Source organism: Solanum pennellii, chromosome 11, assembly GCF_001406875.1.
Source record: "Solanum pennellii chromosome 11, SPENNV200".
Lineage (NCBI taxonomy): Eukaryota > Viridiplantae > Streptophyta > Magnoliopsida > Solanales > Solanaceae > Solanum > Solanum pennellii.
In genome coordinates this window covers 532,692-550,296 of record NC_028647.1, presented here as the reverse complement: position 1 = coordinate 550,296, position 17,605 = coordinate 532,692, and the positions used below count along the sequence as shown (strand labels likewise).

General features: G+C 33.9%; 4 protein-coding genes and 2 non-coding genes across 6 annotated transcripts; 4 read left to right on the top strand and 2 right to left on the bottom strand.

Moving 5' to 3' along the window:
* The first annotated feature begins 1,805 nt into the window (after window positions 1-1,805).
* Window positions 1,806-1,966, top strand: LOC114074970. Its single transcript, XR_003575349.1, has one exon. It is a non-coding gene; the product is annotated as a U1 spliceosomal RNA (small nuclear RNA).
* A 1,228-nt stretch (window positions 1,967-3,194) lies between these two features.
* On the top strand, window positions 3,195-3,355 carry LOC114074969. Its single transcript, XR_003575348.1, has one exon. It is a non-coding gene; the product is annotated as a U1 spliceosomal RNA (small nuclear RNA).
* Window positions 3,356-4,748: 1,393 nt separating this feature from the next.
* LOC107004917 (40S ribosomal protein S18-like) lies at window positions 4,749-7,437 on the top strand. The gene is made up of 4 exons (XM_015203337.2): window positions 4,749-4,893; window positions 5,020-5,180; window positions 6,798-6,986; window positions 7,069-7,437. Exons 1-4 carry the CDS (start codon window positions 4,891-4,893, stop codon window positions 7,172-7,174), a joined length of 459 nt encoding a protein of 152 aa, XP_015058823.1. The 5' UTR covers window positions 4,749-4,890; the 3' UTR covers window positions 7,175-7,437.
* A 25-nt stretch (window positions 7,438-7,462) lies between these two features.
* LOC107004918 lies at window positions 7,463-9,325 on the top strand. The gene is made up of 4 exons (XM_015203338.1): window positions 7,463-7,677; window positions 7,976-8,094; window positions 8,771-9,018; window positions 9,104-9,325. The coding sequence occupies exons 1-3, from the start codon at window positions 7,586-7,588 to the stop codon at window positions 8,998-9,000; spliced, it is 441 nt and encodes a 146-aa protein (XP_015058824.1). The 5' UTR covers window positions 7,463-7,585; the 3' UTR covers window positions 9,001-9,018; window positions 9,104-9,325.
* A 649-nt stretch (window positions 9,326-9,974) lies between these two features.
* LOC107003547 (F-box/FBD/LRR-repeat protein At5g56420-like) lies at window positions 9,975-11,971 on the bottom strand. The gene is made up of 2 exons (XM_015201885.2): window positions 10,224-11,971; window positions 9,975-10,145 (listed from the first exon to the last, which is right to left on the bottom strand). The coding sequence occupies exons 1-2, from the start codon at window positions 11,831-11,833 to the stop codon at window positions 10,118-10,120; spliced, it is 1,638 nt and encodes a 545-aa protein (XP_015057371.2). The 5' UTR covers window positions 11,834-11,971; the 3' UTR covers window positions 9,975-10,117.
* Window positions 11,972-13,904: 1,933 nt separating this feature from the next.
* LOC107004612 (polyubiquitin) lies at window positions 13,905-16,791 on the bottom strand. Its single transcript, XM_015202885.2, has 2 exons — window positions 16,584-16,791; window positions 13,905-15,459 (listed from the first exon to the last, which is right to left on the bottom strand). The coding sequence occupies exon 2, from the start codon at window positions 15,457-15,459 to the stop codon at window positions 14,083-14,085; it is 1,377 nt and encodes a 458-aa protein (XP_015058371.1). The 5' UTR covers window positions 16,584-16,791; the 3' UTR covers window positions 13,905-14,082.
* Between the last annotated feature and the right edge of the window lie 814 nt (window positions 16,792-17,605).

Here is a 17,605-nt window from a genome sequence, read left to right as displayed (position 1 = left end):
ATATAAATGCATATATTTTGTCTTATACACTTATTATTATACAAATACGATCTTCTTCGTATCCAGTTTTCTTTTGTCTTTGTCTCTTTCACGCTTTATACAAACACAAATTATACAATTGATACTTTTATATATGTATATTGAAACAAATTATACAATATATATATATATATATATATATCGAAATATCCAGTTTCTTTTGTATATATGTATAGCAAAAAAAAGATAGCAAACATAATGTTTGCTATGAAGCGCAATTATACAAACTGTAGTTATAGCGTACAAATATAATTTTCGTGTTTGATATATGTGAAAGTTGCTCATAAAAGTATTGTATCATATTAATTGGAAAAATTACGTGGTTAAGCAAACTTATGCTACTTAATTGTTCATCATAACTATAGTTTGCTATAATTATCACTCGCGACTAACATTATGCATTAATCATGTGAGCTACCTTCTATTTTGTATAATTAGCCACATTTGTATATAATTCGCTAGAATATCCAAATACATATGTATATATACAATCATCTAATCGATACACATACACAATTGACCTATCTTCCACTATATGTCCTCTCCCAATCTCGCTCGCCTCTCTCCTTCATCTCCCAATCCCATTTTCCATATATACAAATGCACAAGTATAATATACCATTGTCTAACCGATATACATATACAATTGACTTCTCTTCCACTCTCTGTCCTTTCTCGCTCGCCTCTCTCCCAATTCTCCTAATCTCGCTCTCCTTTCTCCTCCTTATCCCAATCTCGCTTGTCATATATACAAACACATATATAATATACAATTATTTAACCGATATACATATACAATTCACCTCTCTCCCACTCTTTGGCCTTTCTTACTCGCCTCTTCCCTCTCTCTCCCAGCCTCGCTCGCCTCTCTCCTCCTTATAACATGTAGCTACGAATTGGAATTATCAAACTATAGCTATGGAGAGTAATTAGGCTATTTTTGAGTGACTATATGTGAAAGTGTCTCAATAAAAATATTGTGTCGTTTTTATAATTTGATTTAATGAACGAGATCAAAACGAATAAAAAAATAGTTGAAGTCGTTAATTTACCCACAATAAAAAAGAGAGTACTTTCATGTTGAAGTAACATGTTCTTTGATGGAGTTTTGGATTGTTTAACTAATCCATTTTTATTGTTGAATCGATGAATGAAAATTATATTGTACGTAGGCTTGAATCTTGTTATACGGATTGAAATATTTGCAAATATATTTATCTATTCATTTTATTTTCAATTGTAATTTATGATATTTCGCCAACAATTCTTATGTATATACTCTTATTTAGTGACGGATATTAAAAACTGTCATAAGTAAAAAAAATAAATTAGTGTAACATCATATGTTATTTGAAAAGAAAAATTATTTAGGTCATATAAACAAAAACAATTCAAGTACATTAGTCATTACTATATTTTTCTCGCGACAACTTTTTCATTTTGTTAAAATGAACCAACGATAGTTTTACTACAAACATTTCATCATTTTGATTTATGATTTAATCATAGTAAATAAGTCTAATTTGACGTAAATACAAAGTACATTCTAAATTTTAGCCTAGTAATTAGTTACAATAACATGATAAATATAACAGTGTTACAAATTAATAGTTGGCCAACTCTTATCATAAATCTGTAGCCAATGTGATAAGTTTGAAACAAAACTTTACTATAAATAAAGAATAGAAATTATATCCCATATCGCCATACGAAGAAAACGGATAAAGTAGGTGAATATAAAATTGGGCCTTGGAGGAACAAGAAACATACTTACCTGGACGGGGTCAATGGGTGATCACGAAGGTACATGGCCTAGGTTGGTAACCTCCATTGCACTTAGGAGGGGTACCTGCCTAAGATCGGCTCAAGTGGTCGAGTCTACGTCATAATTTGTTACTGAGGGGGCCTGCGTTCGCGCGGCCCCTGCCAATATTAGTTCAACTTTATTAGGTTGATTAAAAGATTGAGAAGATATACAAAATGGTAGTTAAGTAGACAATGTTTAAAATGAGAATCAAGGCGGGTGTGTTGATTTCTAAAAGTCATTTTGGATTAAATCCATGACGGTTGGCAATAGAAGAGAAACTTACATATGGTTGAAAATAAAAGAGCAACTTACATATGGTGTTCAATGACACTTACATATGGTGTTCAATGACCTAAAAAGGCGTATGATAAAGTTCTCAAAAGATGTTTGGAAGTTAGAGTTGTATCGATGATGGAGACTCTAGGTTTAAAACAATGAAAAATGATTCCAAATACTCTTCGGTTACAATGGAGTTGCCCGCCCCTACTTGTTTTAGTGATGAATGAATTGATGTGACATATATATTCAAAGGAATCGTGTAGTGGTGTATGTTATTTGCAGATGGAATAGTGTTAGACAAATTATAGACTAAAATTTTCAGGTTAAGTAAAACAAAAATGACGTATATAGAGTGTAAGTTTAGTGAGATTACGCATGAGGCAAAAACGAAAGTGAAGATCAACGCATATAAACCAAGAGGATGTTTCGAGTATCATAAGCTACATAATTTAAGGAGACGAGGAGCTTGATCGATTATTGAGGTTCATAATTGCAACAAACTATATTTACACCAAAGTTAGAACACTGGAAGGTGACTCAAAACACTTTATGAGCAATGATGGAGGCTCGCACCATAATATTATGCTACAAGAATGTGTCGCCCTAGTTTAAAAGTAAATTTTACAAAATGATGATTAAATCAACACTTCTCTCAGAAATAACAAATCTAGATGAATCGTGCATTATTATGTCTGGATGTTTAAACAATGCCATTTTCTACGTATTCTATCATTTTTGTGTGTGCATTTTCAAGTGCAAGTTAATGCTAAATAAATAAAGGACTAATAAAAGAAAAAGAGAGAGTAGTAAATTATAGATTATGTGATACAAAGAAAAGCTAACTATTTGATTTTTTTAAAGTTCATGCAGATATGTTTCTATTAATTTGTTGAATAATATCTTATTTTGATTCATAGTTCATAGATTAAAGACAATTTTAATGGCTTAGCAACTCTTATCTTAATTCATTACTATGAAAAATCTTAAAATTTGTCCCACATCACCAAGTGGAAAAAATGAATAAACTGGTAAAGTGAGTATAAAATTGGGCCAAGGAGGAACAAGAAACATACTTACCTGGACGGGGTCAATGGGTGATCATGTAGGTCCATGGCCTAGGTTGGTGACCTCCATTGCACTTTGGAGGGGTGCCCGCCTAAGATCAACCCAAGAGGTTGAGTCTACGTCATAATTTGTTGCTGAGGGGGCATGCGTTCGCGCGGCCCCTGCCAATACTAGTTCAATTTTTTCATTGTTGCCCCAATTTCCTTTCAAATTGATCTTATTTTGCTTCATAATCATTTTCATTTTTGTGGAGTATTAATTTCAATAACTATAAATTATCATATTATAGTAGGTTATTAGTATTAATTATAAAAACAAACTCAGGTAGAGGTAGAAATTTATTTTAGAAAAAGAAATTTAAGAGTATTAATTATAAAAACAAACTCATGTTTCATTGGTTAGATATTGTTTGTATTGTAATAGTGTTTTAATGAATATAATGTTTGGATAGATTATATTTTTTTTTGTTATTTGCATAATTGTATGTGCATAATTTGAATGCTAGATTTATTATGAACACGTAGGATGAAATGGATTGGATGAAATATGATTATTAAATAATAATAAAGATAAAATGAGAAGAAAATACTAAGGTAACAACATGATCACATCAAATCGGTCATTATATAAAATGAGTTTTTTCGTCGTTATCTAGCAATGGATTCAAACGATACGATACAATAAATTTAAGTAACAATCAACACAAACATTATAATTAAACTAACAATATAACACAATACAACGAGAAAACAACCAACCAAACTAGTGCTAGTGTCTACTTAAATCTCAATAATCAAGTATTTACTCTTTCTGGTATAGGTTTATATTTTAATTATTTAGATCTAAACTATTGAATATAGCAACTACTTACTAGGTCTGTTAATAATTTTTATGATTTACAACTCTTAAAGTATGATTTGAATTGAAATTTTTAATAAAGGTTTCAAGTTTAATATTCTTTATTTACGATAATATCTTTTTAAATAAAGTTTGTTTCACCAAGCTTGCTTAGTATAATGTATCGTTTCTATATGATTTGTGGGCTATTATAATTTTTTATGTTATGAAGATTGAAAGAATAGTAACTACGATGATGTGTAAATTTTACAATTAATCCAAACTAATATAAAATGCAATTAAATTTATCTTGAGTATGTGGTCACAAATCAAATCTCATAAGAATAATTGTAATCAAACATTAGTATACCTTGAAATAAATTACAACTCCACAAGAAAAGTATTTGTTTTTTTAGAATCACAAAAGTTTTTCATATATTTTTTACTTTCACGTAGAGAAAAAAAAATGACCACGATCCTTTTACATAAATATGCAACTATTGTAAAAAAAAAAAACACTTTGATGAGAATTATGATTTTTTTTTATTCGATATTCATATTTAAAGGTACACTTTTCATAATTTATGTCATTTTTCATTTATATTTAGAGCATGAGAAACTTTTTAGTTGTAATTTATGTTATTTTAAAATATTTTTTAGTTGTGGTACAATTTTTTTTAATATGTGTTTTTTAGAATTTAATAAAACTTTCTCATTGTTTTACCAAATTACCCTTATCCTTAATATTTATGTATCATTGCATTTTTATTTTACTCTTCTCCGTATTTAGGGTTTTCTAAGAGCTTGGCATCTCTTCCAAAACAAAAGCAGCAGCCGCAGTGTAACACAGTGAAACCCTAGCCATGGTATGTGTTCTCAACGACGCTTATTTCTGTACAAATCTCTCTCTACTGAACTGGAATTGTGATTTTTTTGCTTACTGATTCGTTTTTTTTTTTAATTTTGTTGTTTTGATTTTAATATGTATATAGTCTCTGGTTGCGAACGAAGATTTTCAGCACATTCTTCGTGTTCAAAACACAAATGTTGATGGAAAGCAGAAGATCATGTTCGCTATGACCTCTATCAAAGGTATCGGTCGCCGTTTTGCTAACATTGCTTGCAAAAAAGCCGATATCGACATGAACAAGAGGTGATTTTTTTCATTTCATTTAAGCGTATTATGGTTATTGTTTGATTAGATCCAGCTTATTGATAACCTTTATACGAAGTTTATCGTATTTTTTACTTGAATTTGTACACAGTCGAATTTTTCATTTTGAGAACATGAGTGCACCAATAAAAAAGGAAGATATGTAATAGTTTTCACTCTAGAGTTCACTGTCAAACATTGTTTGATTATAATATTTTCAGTTGGAATCATTGTTGCGTAGTACAGAAAATAATTTGATGGAAGTAAGCTCATTTGAAGTTGTAGTTAATTTGTGAATATTGACTTCAACAAGTATGAGACTGAGGCGTAGGAAGGCCTAGTTGTCAATAAGTGTGTCGAGAACTATGAGATCTCGTGGTCAAATCCTGGCCTAAGCAGAAATATTAGTTGATTTCTCATGCTCAAATCCTAGCGTGGACAAAATTACTAGGTGATTTTTTCCATTTTTTCTAGCTTTGATGGGCAGAGTTACTTGTTATTTGGGGCTGGTGGACGGTGATAAGTATAATAAGTAGGCATGGAATTAGTTGGGATGTGCGCAAGCTGACCCGCACAAGACAAATATAAAAAAACACAACGAAATGAAGATGTGATGTAGAGACTAAATGGGCGAGACAAGGAAGTTAGAGGGACCAATTGTTGTTAGGATAGGATATAGTATATGATATTGGGGTTAATTTGAAATATTGGTATAAACTATTACCATATACTTAACCTAAGCACTATCAAAAATGAAATAAATGGATAGAATAAGTATCCTTTACTTTCATTATGATGAACAAAAATAGAAACTGTGGTCATTATATAAATGTGAATTAGACATTCGTCTATGTTACATAGTTATTTTACTATGTCAGAGTTCGAGCTTAGTAGGGTGACCCATTTGGGGAGGGTTTCTAATTTTGTATTTGTGGGTATGAAATACTTGGCTACTGCTGTTTGGATTGGCTTAAAAATACTTTTGTTTTGCCCAAAGACTACGGAAGTGCTTTAAGGCTATTTGAGCTTAAGTGCACTTTAATTTAAGTCAATCCAACCGGCCTTAGTTCCACCTGAATTAAAAACATCAAATGTCCTTTTCCCCTCGATTTACTGTATATATTCTGTTGTTTTGACTCTATATATATTACTTAATTACAGTTTTTTTCCAATCTGCTGTTCTGTATACTTGTATTTTGTGTCCTCTGCTTATCATGGAACAGATATATATTTATATTTCTTCATTTGCATCTCTTCAAATAGTGTCCACTTGATTACCAAATAACACTCAACTAAATTACTTTTTTCTAGAGAAACAGTTTCCGAATTCCTATATTTGTATTCATGTCGGTATGGATCTGGTGCTACTCTTGACCACATAAATTTCCAGTTAGGATAATCTTCTAATGTTCTGTGTTTTTGGTGTTCTAACGAGAAAGAACAAAACCAAGTGACAAAACTTGGTAGTTATTTTATTTGTAGTTCATGTTGTGGGTGAGATTAAGTGATTACGTAGCTACAGGTGTTGTATTAAGTGTCCATGTGCTCTTTTTCCAGCTCTATATTTTAGCCTTGTTGTAAGGTTGTCTAAATTTGTTTATCTGCTGTCTTCTGTAGGGCTGGTGAACTTACTGCTGCAGAGCTTGACAGCTTGATGGTAGTTGTGGCTAATCCTCGCCAATTCAAAATCCCAGATTGGTTTTTGAACAGACAGAAGGATTACAAGGATGGCAAGTTTTCCCAAGTTACATCTAATGCCCTTGACATGAAACTTAGGGATGACTTGGAAAGGCTGAAGAAGATCAGGTGTGTTATCAAGCCATATGCTTTTGCTACGAACATCTTCACCCCTTTTTTCTTATATATTGATTATTTCTGTTGCTGACAGGAATCACCGTGGTTTGCGTCACTACTGGGGCCTCCGTGTTCGTGGTCAGCACACAAAGACCACTGGTCGCAGGGGAAAGACTGTTGGTGTCTCCAAGAAGAGATAAATCGTCTACATGCAAATTCCTTTATGCTTTATGCTTCTCTTTTAGAATTCGGAATCTGGACACTTGCAAAAAGTTTGTTAGGGTATTTTTGTATTGTTTGCATTTAAACTTCCTTCTCCCGCCTTTTGGAGATCTATAGTTCCTATAAATCTTCCGATGGCAGTGCAAGCATGTGTTTACTTTTGGGATCAAAGTTTTGCCGATTGCACTTTGGATTAATACATCAAATATGAGTACTTCTTTATGGAGATGCATCCTTTTTTCAGTTTCCAGTTTTTTGATATTCGTTGTCGCTGTGGTTGTGTTGGGTTTTTGTTTTCTGAATGCGTTTTGGACCTTTTTGGTTTGAATTTTCTGAAATAACTCAGCATTGGTGTACATGTTCAAACTGAATAACAGGTAGTGCTGTTCATGGTTATTTTTTTTATATGCAGGGGGAAGCTCTCTATTAACTTGAACAATAACAAACTTATATATGCTTCTTCAATCTGCAACTACTTGGAGTAAGTGGGTTCATTTGAATTCGAAACTGACTAGATCAAGTATTTGAATACAATTGTTAAAAAGCAAGTGACAATTTAATCCATGTAACAAATGACTCGTTACTTTTGAGGTGTGTTTTTGACGTAGTCTGACGGATGTTTTGATCATTATCTCTAGTATATATATCATAAAATGTTATTCTTTAAGAGAAGGTAATAGGGAAAGAAACAACTGCTTATTCCTTTGATAGAAGTGATGGGATGTTTGCGATAAATCTTTATGGACGTGTTTATCTCACCATCCATTTCAATTTATCAGTATATGGGACCTTTCTTTGGAGAGAGATGAGGAAGAAGAGGCCGAGTTCAAAGCTCAAATGAAAGAGCAAGTCAATGCACCAACAGATTTACCCCCCACAACTTCTCTTCGTCCATCAGGTACTTATGTCAATCTCTATTTCTCTTCGAGTGTTAGTTCAGGTAAGAAACTCACAAAAAACGTGATACTTCAAGTGTGTTTTTGAACGTTATCTCTTATTCTGATGACCATATCTCTTGCACTCGTAAAAGAGTCAGAAAAATTCGAAAGAACTTCACCGGCATCCGCAGATCCCAGGAATGGTTATATCCACAGCAGCAGATGGATTCAACATACTTATGCCATCAAACATTGAAAACGCGCTACCTGCTTGATACTTCCTTCGTTAAATACACAAATAATGTTTGATAGTTCGTTCCTATTAATACTTAAAACAAATGATATATAGATAAATCTTTTCCGAAAGTTTTCTCTTTTAAAAAAATAATTTAATCAGTGACGTGGCTGAATCGTAGTTGATTACATGTAAAAAGTGATTTTACAATCGTTCTTAGTTAATAAATAATGACATGAATGAATCGTTTGTCAAATGTAAACGATGTAGATGCATCAAACTTTTAACATATGACATAAAAATAAGCTTTTTCTCAACGTTCAATAACATATTTGTGCATTTTCCCGTAAATTATTTATAATAATGTCATGAAATTTATGTTTGTAATTGTCATTTTTTTCTTCAATTTGTTTGTAATAAAACCTTTTTTTGGTAACTAACTATTTTATTATCAAAATTAGACAGTTACCTTACCGCTCAAAAAAAAAAGAAAAACAGGAATCCTCCAAGCTGCATTGATTTATTAGTACAAGACTACAAGCTAGTTTTGATGAACTTACGGAGATCTCAAGTTGAGTTGCGTGATCAGGTTGTAGATTTGACATTGCCTAGTATTGATAAGGATTTGAGATTAGAAAGTGAAACTGATCATCTTCCTCTTCAAGCAAACTCGAAGAAAAGAGGAGAATAAATATTCTTGTATTTCCAGGTAACGATTCGTTATGTACAATGTGTGAATTATGATTAGTTCCTCTCCATTTTCGAACAATTAATGGAGTTTGTTATTTGTGCAGATGGATTCCGAGTTGGATAGCTCATATTGGAGTGATCGATATGGATAACTCATTCTTCTTTGCTTTATGTCTTTTTGCTCCCATTTTTATTTCTTCTTTATTTGTTCTGTAACGCGACTTTATTGTAAGTTGTTATCTTTTCTTTTCGTGGTAATACTTGCTTTGAGGTTCGTAGTTTATGATATTCCAATTACAATGCAAAATCAGTTGCATTTGTCTTAATCTTTCCGAGTTGAGGAAGTTCATGTTGTTGATGTACCAAAATTTCTATATTTCGAATATCTGAACTAAGATAACAAGCAGGGTTCTTACAGAGTCGGAGCTAGAAGGTTAAATACAGGTTCAGCTGTAGTTCAAAGTTCAAACCATGTATTTGCAGTAAGAGATCCACTAAATATGTATAAAACCTCAAGTGTTGAACTTGAGATTTTTATTTGCAGCGATTCATCTTCAACTGCTGCAACAATTCTATCGCGAGTATGGAATCAGCTAACAAACTATATCTTTTCGAATAAACTCCTGATTCGATTTTCACCAAAAGTGCAACCTGTGAAGCTCTTCTCTATGCTATAGTTTCTAACCATTTATCAACTAGACCTTCACAATCAGTTTGATCGGAAAAACAGATGTGAAGCTTAAAAGCCGAAATAGGTAGATTTTATAGGAGTTTAGTTTAGTTAAGGTGTGTCACTGAAATTTCGGTCATAGTCTAGGGGTACTTATGCCTTATCCCAACAACGAAACACACCAAATCAGTTGCTCCATTAAATAACGAAATTTAACAAGATAAATACAATAACAATCAAAACAAACATTGTAGGTATAGTAACGATAAAATACAGTAAAATGATTAACAATGATTCAAACAGAGTGGTACATCTTTCTGCTAATTTATTCAACATGAATAAGATACGAAAAAAATACTTGTATAAAACATAAATTTCACAATCCAGTTACTAACACCTGATATCAATATTCTAGAACCATAAAATTCAATTCAAATCCGAGCAAAGATCAATGAACTATCCATCTTGGAATGCATCTGCAGAAATAACAAGCTAAGTTAATTGTTTTGAAATGGCAAGAGATAGACAAGTATCAATGTTGTAATTCGTAGTACCTTGGAGTATACGAATACTTATTTTTTTCAATTCTTTGAATTTTCTTGAAGCGGATTGTATAGATCTCTTCGATGATACGAGGGTCAGCTACCAATATCTTCCTATCAAGGGTCATCCAATCGTCTCCGTTCCTTTTCTTGTACTCTATCTCAGCATTTATGAGATACTTTTTCCAAGTACATTTGATAAATCTACTTTCTCTCTTCTTCAACCATTGTTGACGAAGAAACTTCCTTAGATTCTCATCACACTGTAACGTTAAAAATTTGGGCAAACAAATTGCAAACATGACATCATAGTAAAATGAATATGTCGCGGTTGTAATATCACTATAAGACAGTTCCAAATTCTCGACTTCAAGTGTAGGAAGACGATAAATTCCTCTTGGTAAGATCAAGCTTTTAGAGATAGTACACAACGTTAAATCTACAACTTGATCACACAACTCAACTAGAAATCTCCGTAAGTTCATGAGATGCTCAACGTCCCATAAAATGTCAATCCTTATGGAAACTCTGCATTGACTCGGAGCCCTTTCAAAAGATAAAGAAGGTAGTCTATCTTGATCCGAGAAGGCTAAGGAGTGTAATTTAGGCGTATCAAATATGACTTCCTCAACTAAATCACACTGAACTACGCTACAGACCTCGAGGGATGAACTTGAGATTTGGATTTTTCTCAAGTACCTACAGTAGTGCAAAATTAACTCCTTCACAGAGTGTAGTTTTCGTATAAGCTTGAAGAGATCCAAATAATCAACTGTGACCTTTACAAACTCTACCTTTCTGAGATTTTGACAAGTACCAATGTCTATTGTTCGCAAACATGTGTGAAGATTATCATGAGATGAATAAGGCGCGGAATCACCTTTGTTCACATATTCAAAAGACAGCAGTTTTGGTGCATCAATAATTTCAACTTCCACAATTGGGCAGCAAAAGATACTAAAACACCAAAGTTTAGGAAGATATTTTGAAACACGAATGCTATTGAACCCGACACAGTATTGTATTGATACTTTCTCAATCTGAGCACAACACGAAATCAGGCTTTCGACTGCTAATTGAGAAATGGTAACACAACACAAGGTTATGTTTTTCAAGTTTTCGCACTTAATTTTATCATCATAAAAGAATGCTTTTCGTTTCGTTAGTAATATTTGGCAATGATTTAACTCCAAATGTTGTATGAATTTCATCTTAAATATGTTATGAACATACAAATTATATCTTTCTGTATATTCTTTAGTTTTGCTTTTCACAAAAAGTGAAACCTTTGTAGCTCTTTTATCTGTTATAATATCTAACCATTTATCGACTAGACCATCACAATAAATTTGATCATAATAGGAGATGCAAAGCTCAAAAGATGAAATAGGTAGATTATTATCGCGGTGATACCTTTCTAAAGTATTATCTACGATTCTCAGGAATTCATGAGCTCGATATTCTACAGGATCAGATATATCGAAAGAGAGATGAGGTTTCGTAGAGCATGCATTTAGCCATGATTTGGATAACAATGCAGCTCGAGCAGCAGTTTTAGTTGGGAGAAGAGAGAGTATTTGATGAAGGATTTCTGTTGGTAACTCTGGTGAAGTTTTGTCCATTATAGTATATAACAGAGTTTTGTTTTACTATTTGGTTACGAGAAAAAGTGATCATCTGATAAATCTAACTTAATAAATTATTCTTTATTATAAGATATGATTTGTTATCAAATGACCAAGTCTTCCAACTTTGATGGAACAGAAAGGAAATTTTAGGACATGCATGATTCAAAATCAACTTATTTTGATTTTTTTTTCCTTTCTGTTCCAACAAAATTGGAAGACTAGGTCATTTTTAAAAACATACTTATTTCTCTTAATTTAATTATTATATTTTCTTATTTAATGATTTTTTATATTTTTTTAAAAAATATGTTTTACACATAAGATTTAATTCTTTGAAATAAATTTTAAAATAAAGAAGTATTTACTGCTCCACTTCAACTTTCGTTGGTTAATACCTTCTGTTTACTGTCATGTTCATACATTACTTTTTTTTTTACATTACAAATTTTACTTTGAAGCATATTTTCTCTTTCCATCAATACCAAATTCGATTATCGGTATTATCATATAGTTGTAGAATGCCACGCAAGACAAAGGATGTATAAAATTACAAAAAAAGTTCAGAGTAATAGGACCTTAGTTTAGTTAAAGTATGTTTTTGGAATTTCGATCATAGTCTAGGAATACTTGCATTTACCCATGAATTTTTACTAAAAATATGAAGTTTTAACCTAAGTTAGAAGAATTCAATTAAATACGCAATACTGGGAACAACGATTTTTCCTACCTTCAATGCGTAGAAAATCTGTGCTATAGAACATGATTTCTTGAACATGATTGCTTGACTCAATAATTTCAAAGTCTCCTATGTAACGCGTGTTTTACTTCATAGGCGTAAATTGACTTGTCCTACAGCAGCTAAAGTTTTTGTATGTTATAATAAACTGAATTTATAACATATTAACATCACAATTTTGTGATAAATCAGAGAAGATGAAATCTATGGCTGTTTTGCTATGGTTTTTAATATTATCTGCATTTCATGCAGTAGTACTAGCACAACAACAAAGGCAGTTCAATATAACTCTTGCTTCTTCTCTAACACCTCATCATGGCGCTTTGCCTTTGGGTTTTATGAACAAACCAATGGCTATGCTGTTGGAATCTTAATCGTCGGTATGCCTAACAAGACAGCAGTGTGGACAGCAAACAGGAACAGTCTCGAGCAACGCTGTCTTGCTCTTAACTAATGATGGAAGGCTCATTGTGAAAGTAGGAAAACTCTGTCATCCATTGCTTCAGCTTCCATGATGGACACGGGAAATTTTGTGCAATATGATTCTGATGGAAATGTCATTTGGCAAAGTTTTAACAATCCAACGAATACACTTTTACAAGGTCAGCATTTATCAGCTGGACAAGAGCTGTTCTCGGGTTCCTCGGAACTCATTAGGGATTTTTCGGCTCAAAATGCCAACATGATGGGTACCTTGTTCAGTACCCTGTCAATACAGCAGATAGTGCCCCATATGCTTACTAAGAATCCCACAGCAGTGAAAGGAATAATGTTTCACTGAATCTTGATGATGTTTCAAACCAGAGGAGGCTACCGTAGAGAAAGGACCATCATCTATATGCTGAAACTTTGATGGTATTCTCTGAACCAACAGAACAGTGCTGTGATATGGTCATCAACAGATCCAAAAGGCCTTTGTGGGCTTAATGGTTTTTGCACCTGATCAAGCTAAAATATTTGTGTATTCCTGGATTTAATTTTGTAATGCCAGGAAAGTGGAACGCGGGCTGTGAAAGGAATTTCACTGCAGAAACCTGTCGGATAGAGGAGAACACTTCCAAATACTATGACATGAGAAACACAATATGGGAAGATAGTACTTATGTTGAAAGGAAGATTGTGAACAAGCCTGTCTACAGGATTGTAACTGCTCTATTCAATGACACAGAATGTAGAAAGCAAAGGCTGCCTCTGAGGTATGGAAGGAGAGACTTGGGTAATTTTAATCTAACATTGGTCAAGGTGGGCGTTAATTTTAACCACCACCATAACACTTGTGTGTTTGGGGGGTGAATGAGTGTGTCCTAAGCTCACAATGCATCTGAGGAGTCACCAACACATTTATCGGCTAATCTTTATTTATTAAGGTTGCAGCAAAAAACAACACAACATAACACATTACAAGGTCTCTTAAAAGAAAGATAGTACTATAACGAAGAACACTAAAAGTCAAGAAATAAAACAACAAAGCACACAGCCATCATGAAATCAGCAGCACACAGGACATTCAGAAGTCACCGCCACGGAGCCTCAGGACAAGATGCAGAGTAGACTCTTTCTGGATGTTATAGTCTGCAAGGGTGCGGCCATCCTCAAGCTGCTTACCAGCAAAGATGAGCCTCTGTTGATCTGGTGGGATCCCTTCCTTGTCCTGTATCTTTGCTTTCACATTGTCAATAGTATCAGAGCTCTCCACCTCCAATGTGATTGTCTTCCCAGTCAGAGTCTTCACAAAGATCTGCATCCCTCCTCTCAAACGCAACACCAGATGGAGAGTTGACTCCTTCTGGATGTTGTAGTCTGCAAGAGTCCTCCCATCCTCAAGTTGTTTACCAGCAAAGATCAAACGCTGTTGGTCTGGGGGAATACCCTCCTTGTCTTGAATCTTTGCTTTCACATTGTCAATGGTATCTGAACTCTCAACCTCCAATGTAATTGTCTTCCCAGTCAAAGTCTTGACAAAGATTTGCATGCCACCTCTAAGGCGAAGAACAAGGTGCAGGGTTGATTCTTTCTGAATGTTGTAATCTGCCAACGTCCTTCCATCCTCAAGTTGCTTTCCAGCAAAGATCAATCTCTGCTGGTCTGGAGGAATACCCTCCTTGTCTTGGATCTTTGCTTTAACATTGTCGATGGTATCTGAACTCTCAACCTCCAAAGTAATTGTCTTCCCTGTCAATGTCTTGACAAATATTTGCATGCCACCCCTCAGTCGAAGAACAAGATGTAAGGTAGACTCTTTCTGAATATTGTAGTCAGCCAGGGTCCTTCCATCCTCAAGTTGCTTGCCGGCAAAGATCAGTCTCTGCTGGTCTGGAGGAATCCCTTCCTTATCCTGAATTTTGGCCTTCACGTTGTCAATGGTATCGGAACTTTCAACTTCAAGGGTGATGGTCTTTCCAGTAAGTGTCTTGACAAAGATCTGCATACCACCACGAAGGCGAAGGACAAGGTGAAGGGTGGACTCCTTTTGGATGTTGTAATCAGCAAGTGTTCGGCCATCTTCAAGCTGTTTCCCAGCAAAGATCAGCCTCTGCTGGTCTGGGGGAATACCTTCCTTGTCTTGAATTTTAGCTTTGACATTATCGATGGTGTCTGAGCTCTCGACCTCAAGAGTTATAGTCTTCCCGGTCAGAGTTTTAACAAAGATTTGCATTCCACCACGCAGACGGAGGACAAGATGAAGGGTTGACTCTTTTTGGATGTTGTAATCAGCAAGTGTTCGGCCATCTTCAAGCTGTTTCCCAGCAAAGATCAGTCTCTGCTGATCTGGAGGAATGCCTTCCTTGTCTTGAATCTTAGCTTTGACATTATCAATGGTGTCAGAACTCTCGACCTCAAGAGTGATGGTCTTTCCGGTGAGTGTCTTAACAAATATCTGCATCTGAAATATATTGAAGCACAACTGTCAAAACTTCTATTTTAAGATCAGGCAGAGATGGCAAAACTAGCAATCTTTGCAAATCCAAAAAGAAAGTAAAGTAAAACAAAGGTTCTGCAATTTCCCTCCTACCTAGTACAAACTATACTTATCATTTTAGAGGGATGCAAACCCTTGGATATATTGTAGATCAAATCAAGTTCAAAATGTATAATTATCAGGAGAGAATAACAAAGTGCCCGTACAAGAAATAAACATTAAAAAACAGATCAATAAGAGTTAACAAACAAAAAATTGGAGACTCCCAATTTGTTTGAAATCTAGTTCAATTTGTTCGCAAAAAAAACTAGAAAAGACACAATCAATCAAACCTAGAGGCTAGAAACTTCAAAAATTTCATTAAACGGAGACAATAAATGAAGCAAATCTACAAAATTCAAGGCTATAAATCATCAGCAGCAAAAGTATGCATCATCCATTCAATTTAGTTCTGTAATTTAATCATAAACATCCCTAGGGCACAAATAATAAAACCCGGAAACTTGAACAATTTCAATCAAATAGAAACCAAATGGAACAAACACGACAATATTCAAGACTATAACATCATCAACATAAAAGAAAAAAGAGCATATATTATCCATCAAAAGGAAGTTTTTTTCAAATTAATCATAGATATCCCTAGACAGGAACAATTAATCAAACCTGGAAACTTGAACAATTTCTATTAAACAGTGACCAAAAAATCAAGCAAATTGACGAGATTCAAGGCTATAAATCATCAACAGAAAAGGCAAGCATCACCATTTCAAATTGTGATAAAAACCCCTAGATACGACACAAACTAATCATACCACAAAACTTCAACAATTCTACCAAATGAAAACCAAAACTCTAGCAAATCAAACGAAATTAAACGCCATAACATCATCAACAGAAAAAACATACATAATCCATTCTAAAAACTTCTCAAATCGACTAATTCCTTGCAGATCTAATCGATAAACAACAAAACAAAGGTAAATTCCGTTCATATAATACTGTTCATACATTTATAATACAAAAACCTGCATAAATCTAAATCTCTTCAACAAACAATTGGATCTATAGAAGAAAAAGACCATTACCTTGAGAAGAAGAACTAGTGCGTAAGGAGATTATCGAGAGAACGAGAGGAGGAGGAGATGCCTTTTTCCGAGAGAAGTTGCGCTAGAGAAGAAGAATGATTTGGGGATTAGGTTGAGAAGAGGAAGATCTGTATTTATAGTAACCGCTTTGCCGCCACAGAGAGGAAACGTATGGGCCTATGGCTCGGCGCTTACGCAATTTCTTCGCATATTTTAGAAGACACGGTTACGCAAATTATTAGAGCCTTGTTAGATGCTTCTCCTCTTTTTTTTCCTTTTTCAAATTCATGGCATGTATAATTTTAAAAAATTATTTTTTAAATTTTTATTTGACTATAGTTTCTAAAAATAAAATTTTACATAATTTGAGTGAAGAAAAATTGGATGTATCTCTTTATTATTTTGTCTGTTGTTTAAAATTATTCCTATTATATTATTTTTATTAGTTATATAAATCCTTATAATAAGTCAAAATTTTATGTATATTCCTAACTTAACGATTTTTGAAATGACATGTTTCAAAAAGAAAAGGGTGAAGCATCTCACCTTAAGATCTCATTGGTGGAGTCACCTATCGAGGGGGCTCTTTTAGCTTTCCTTTTTCATTGGATCAGGTCAAGACTGTTGTATCTCAAGCATTACGAGTGCATATTTAAGAAATTTCATACTAGGTAATTTTTCAGCTCAAAAAGTGGGTGAAACTCGTTATTCTCCGCTTGCAAGTCAAGCAATTCAAGAGAATCTTTCAGGATGTTCTGATGATCTTAATCAGAGCAACAAGCACGTCGAACTAACATAGGCGAGAAATTGAATCCTTTTGGACCAAAGAGGTCGGGCTTTCGACGAGCCAACCCTTTTTTACACACTGCTTTACCGGTTTACCTTGATAGGAAAATGAGCTTTGATTGTTGGGTTGTTCCATAAAGAAAACAATCTGCATTCACAAACGATAGTTGTTTAGAAAGGGTATTTTGGTTTGACACTGATTCACACCCCTCCTCCCCCCTCCCCCACCCCCCCCC

Excerpts from the sequence above, each read along its gene's own strand:
- LOC107004917 (XM_015203337.2), top strand. Across the intron at positions 5,181-6,797 it reads GATATCGACATGAACAAGAG|GGCTGGTGAACTTACTGCTG; the intron begins GTGATTTTTTTC and ends TGTCTTCTGTAG. Across the intron at positions 6,987-7,068 it reads GAAAGGCTGAAGAAGATCAG|GAATCACCGTGGTTTGCGTC; the intron begins GTGTGTTATCAA and ends TGTTGCTGACAG.
- LOC107004918 (XM_015203338.1), top strand. The coding sequence starts at position 7,586 with ATGGTTATTTTTTTTATATGCAGGGGGAAGCTCTCTATTAACTTGAAC. Across the intron at positions 7,678-7,975 it reads TCAATCTGCAACTACTTGGA|TATATGGGACCTTTCTTTGG; the intron begins GTAAGTGGGTTC and ends TCAATTTATCAG. Across the intron at positions 8,095-8,770 it reads AACTTCTCTTCGTCCATCAG|ACAGTTACCTTACCGCTCAA; the intron begins GTACTTATGTCA and ends TATCAAAATTAG.
- LOC107003547 (XM_015201885.2), bottom strand. The coding sequence starts at position 11,833 with ATGGACAAAACTTCACCAGAGTTACCAACAGAAATCCTTCATCAAATA. Across the intron at positions 10,146-10,223 it reads AAGTATTCGTATACTCCAAG|ATGCATTCCAAGATGGATAG; the intron begins GTACTACGAATT and ends TTATTTCTGCAG.
- LOC107004612 (XM_015202885.2), bottom strand. The coding sequence starts at position 15,459 with ATGCAGATATTTGTTAAGACACTCACCGGAAAGACCATCACTCTTGAG.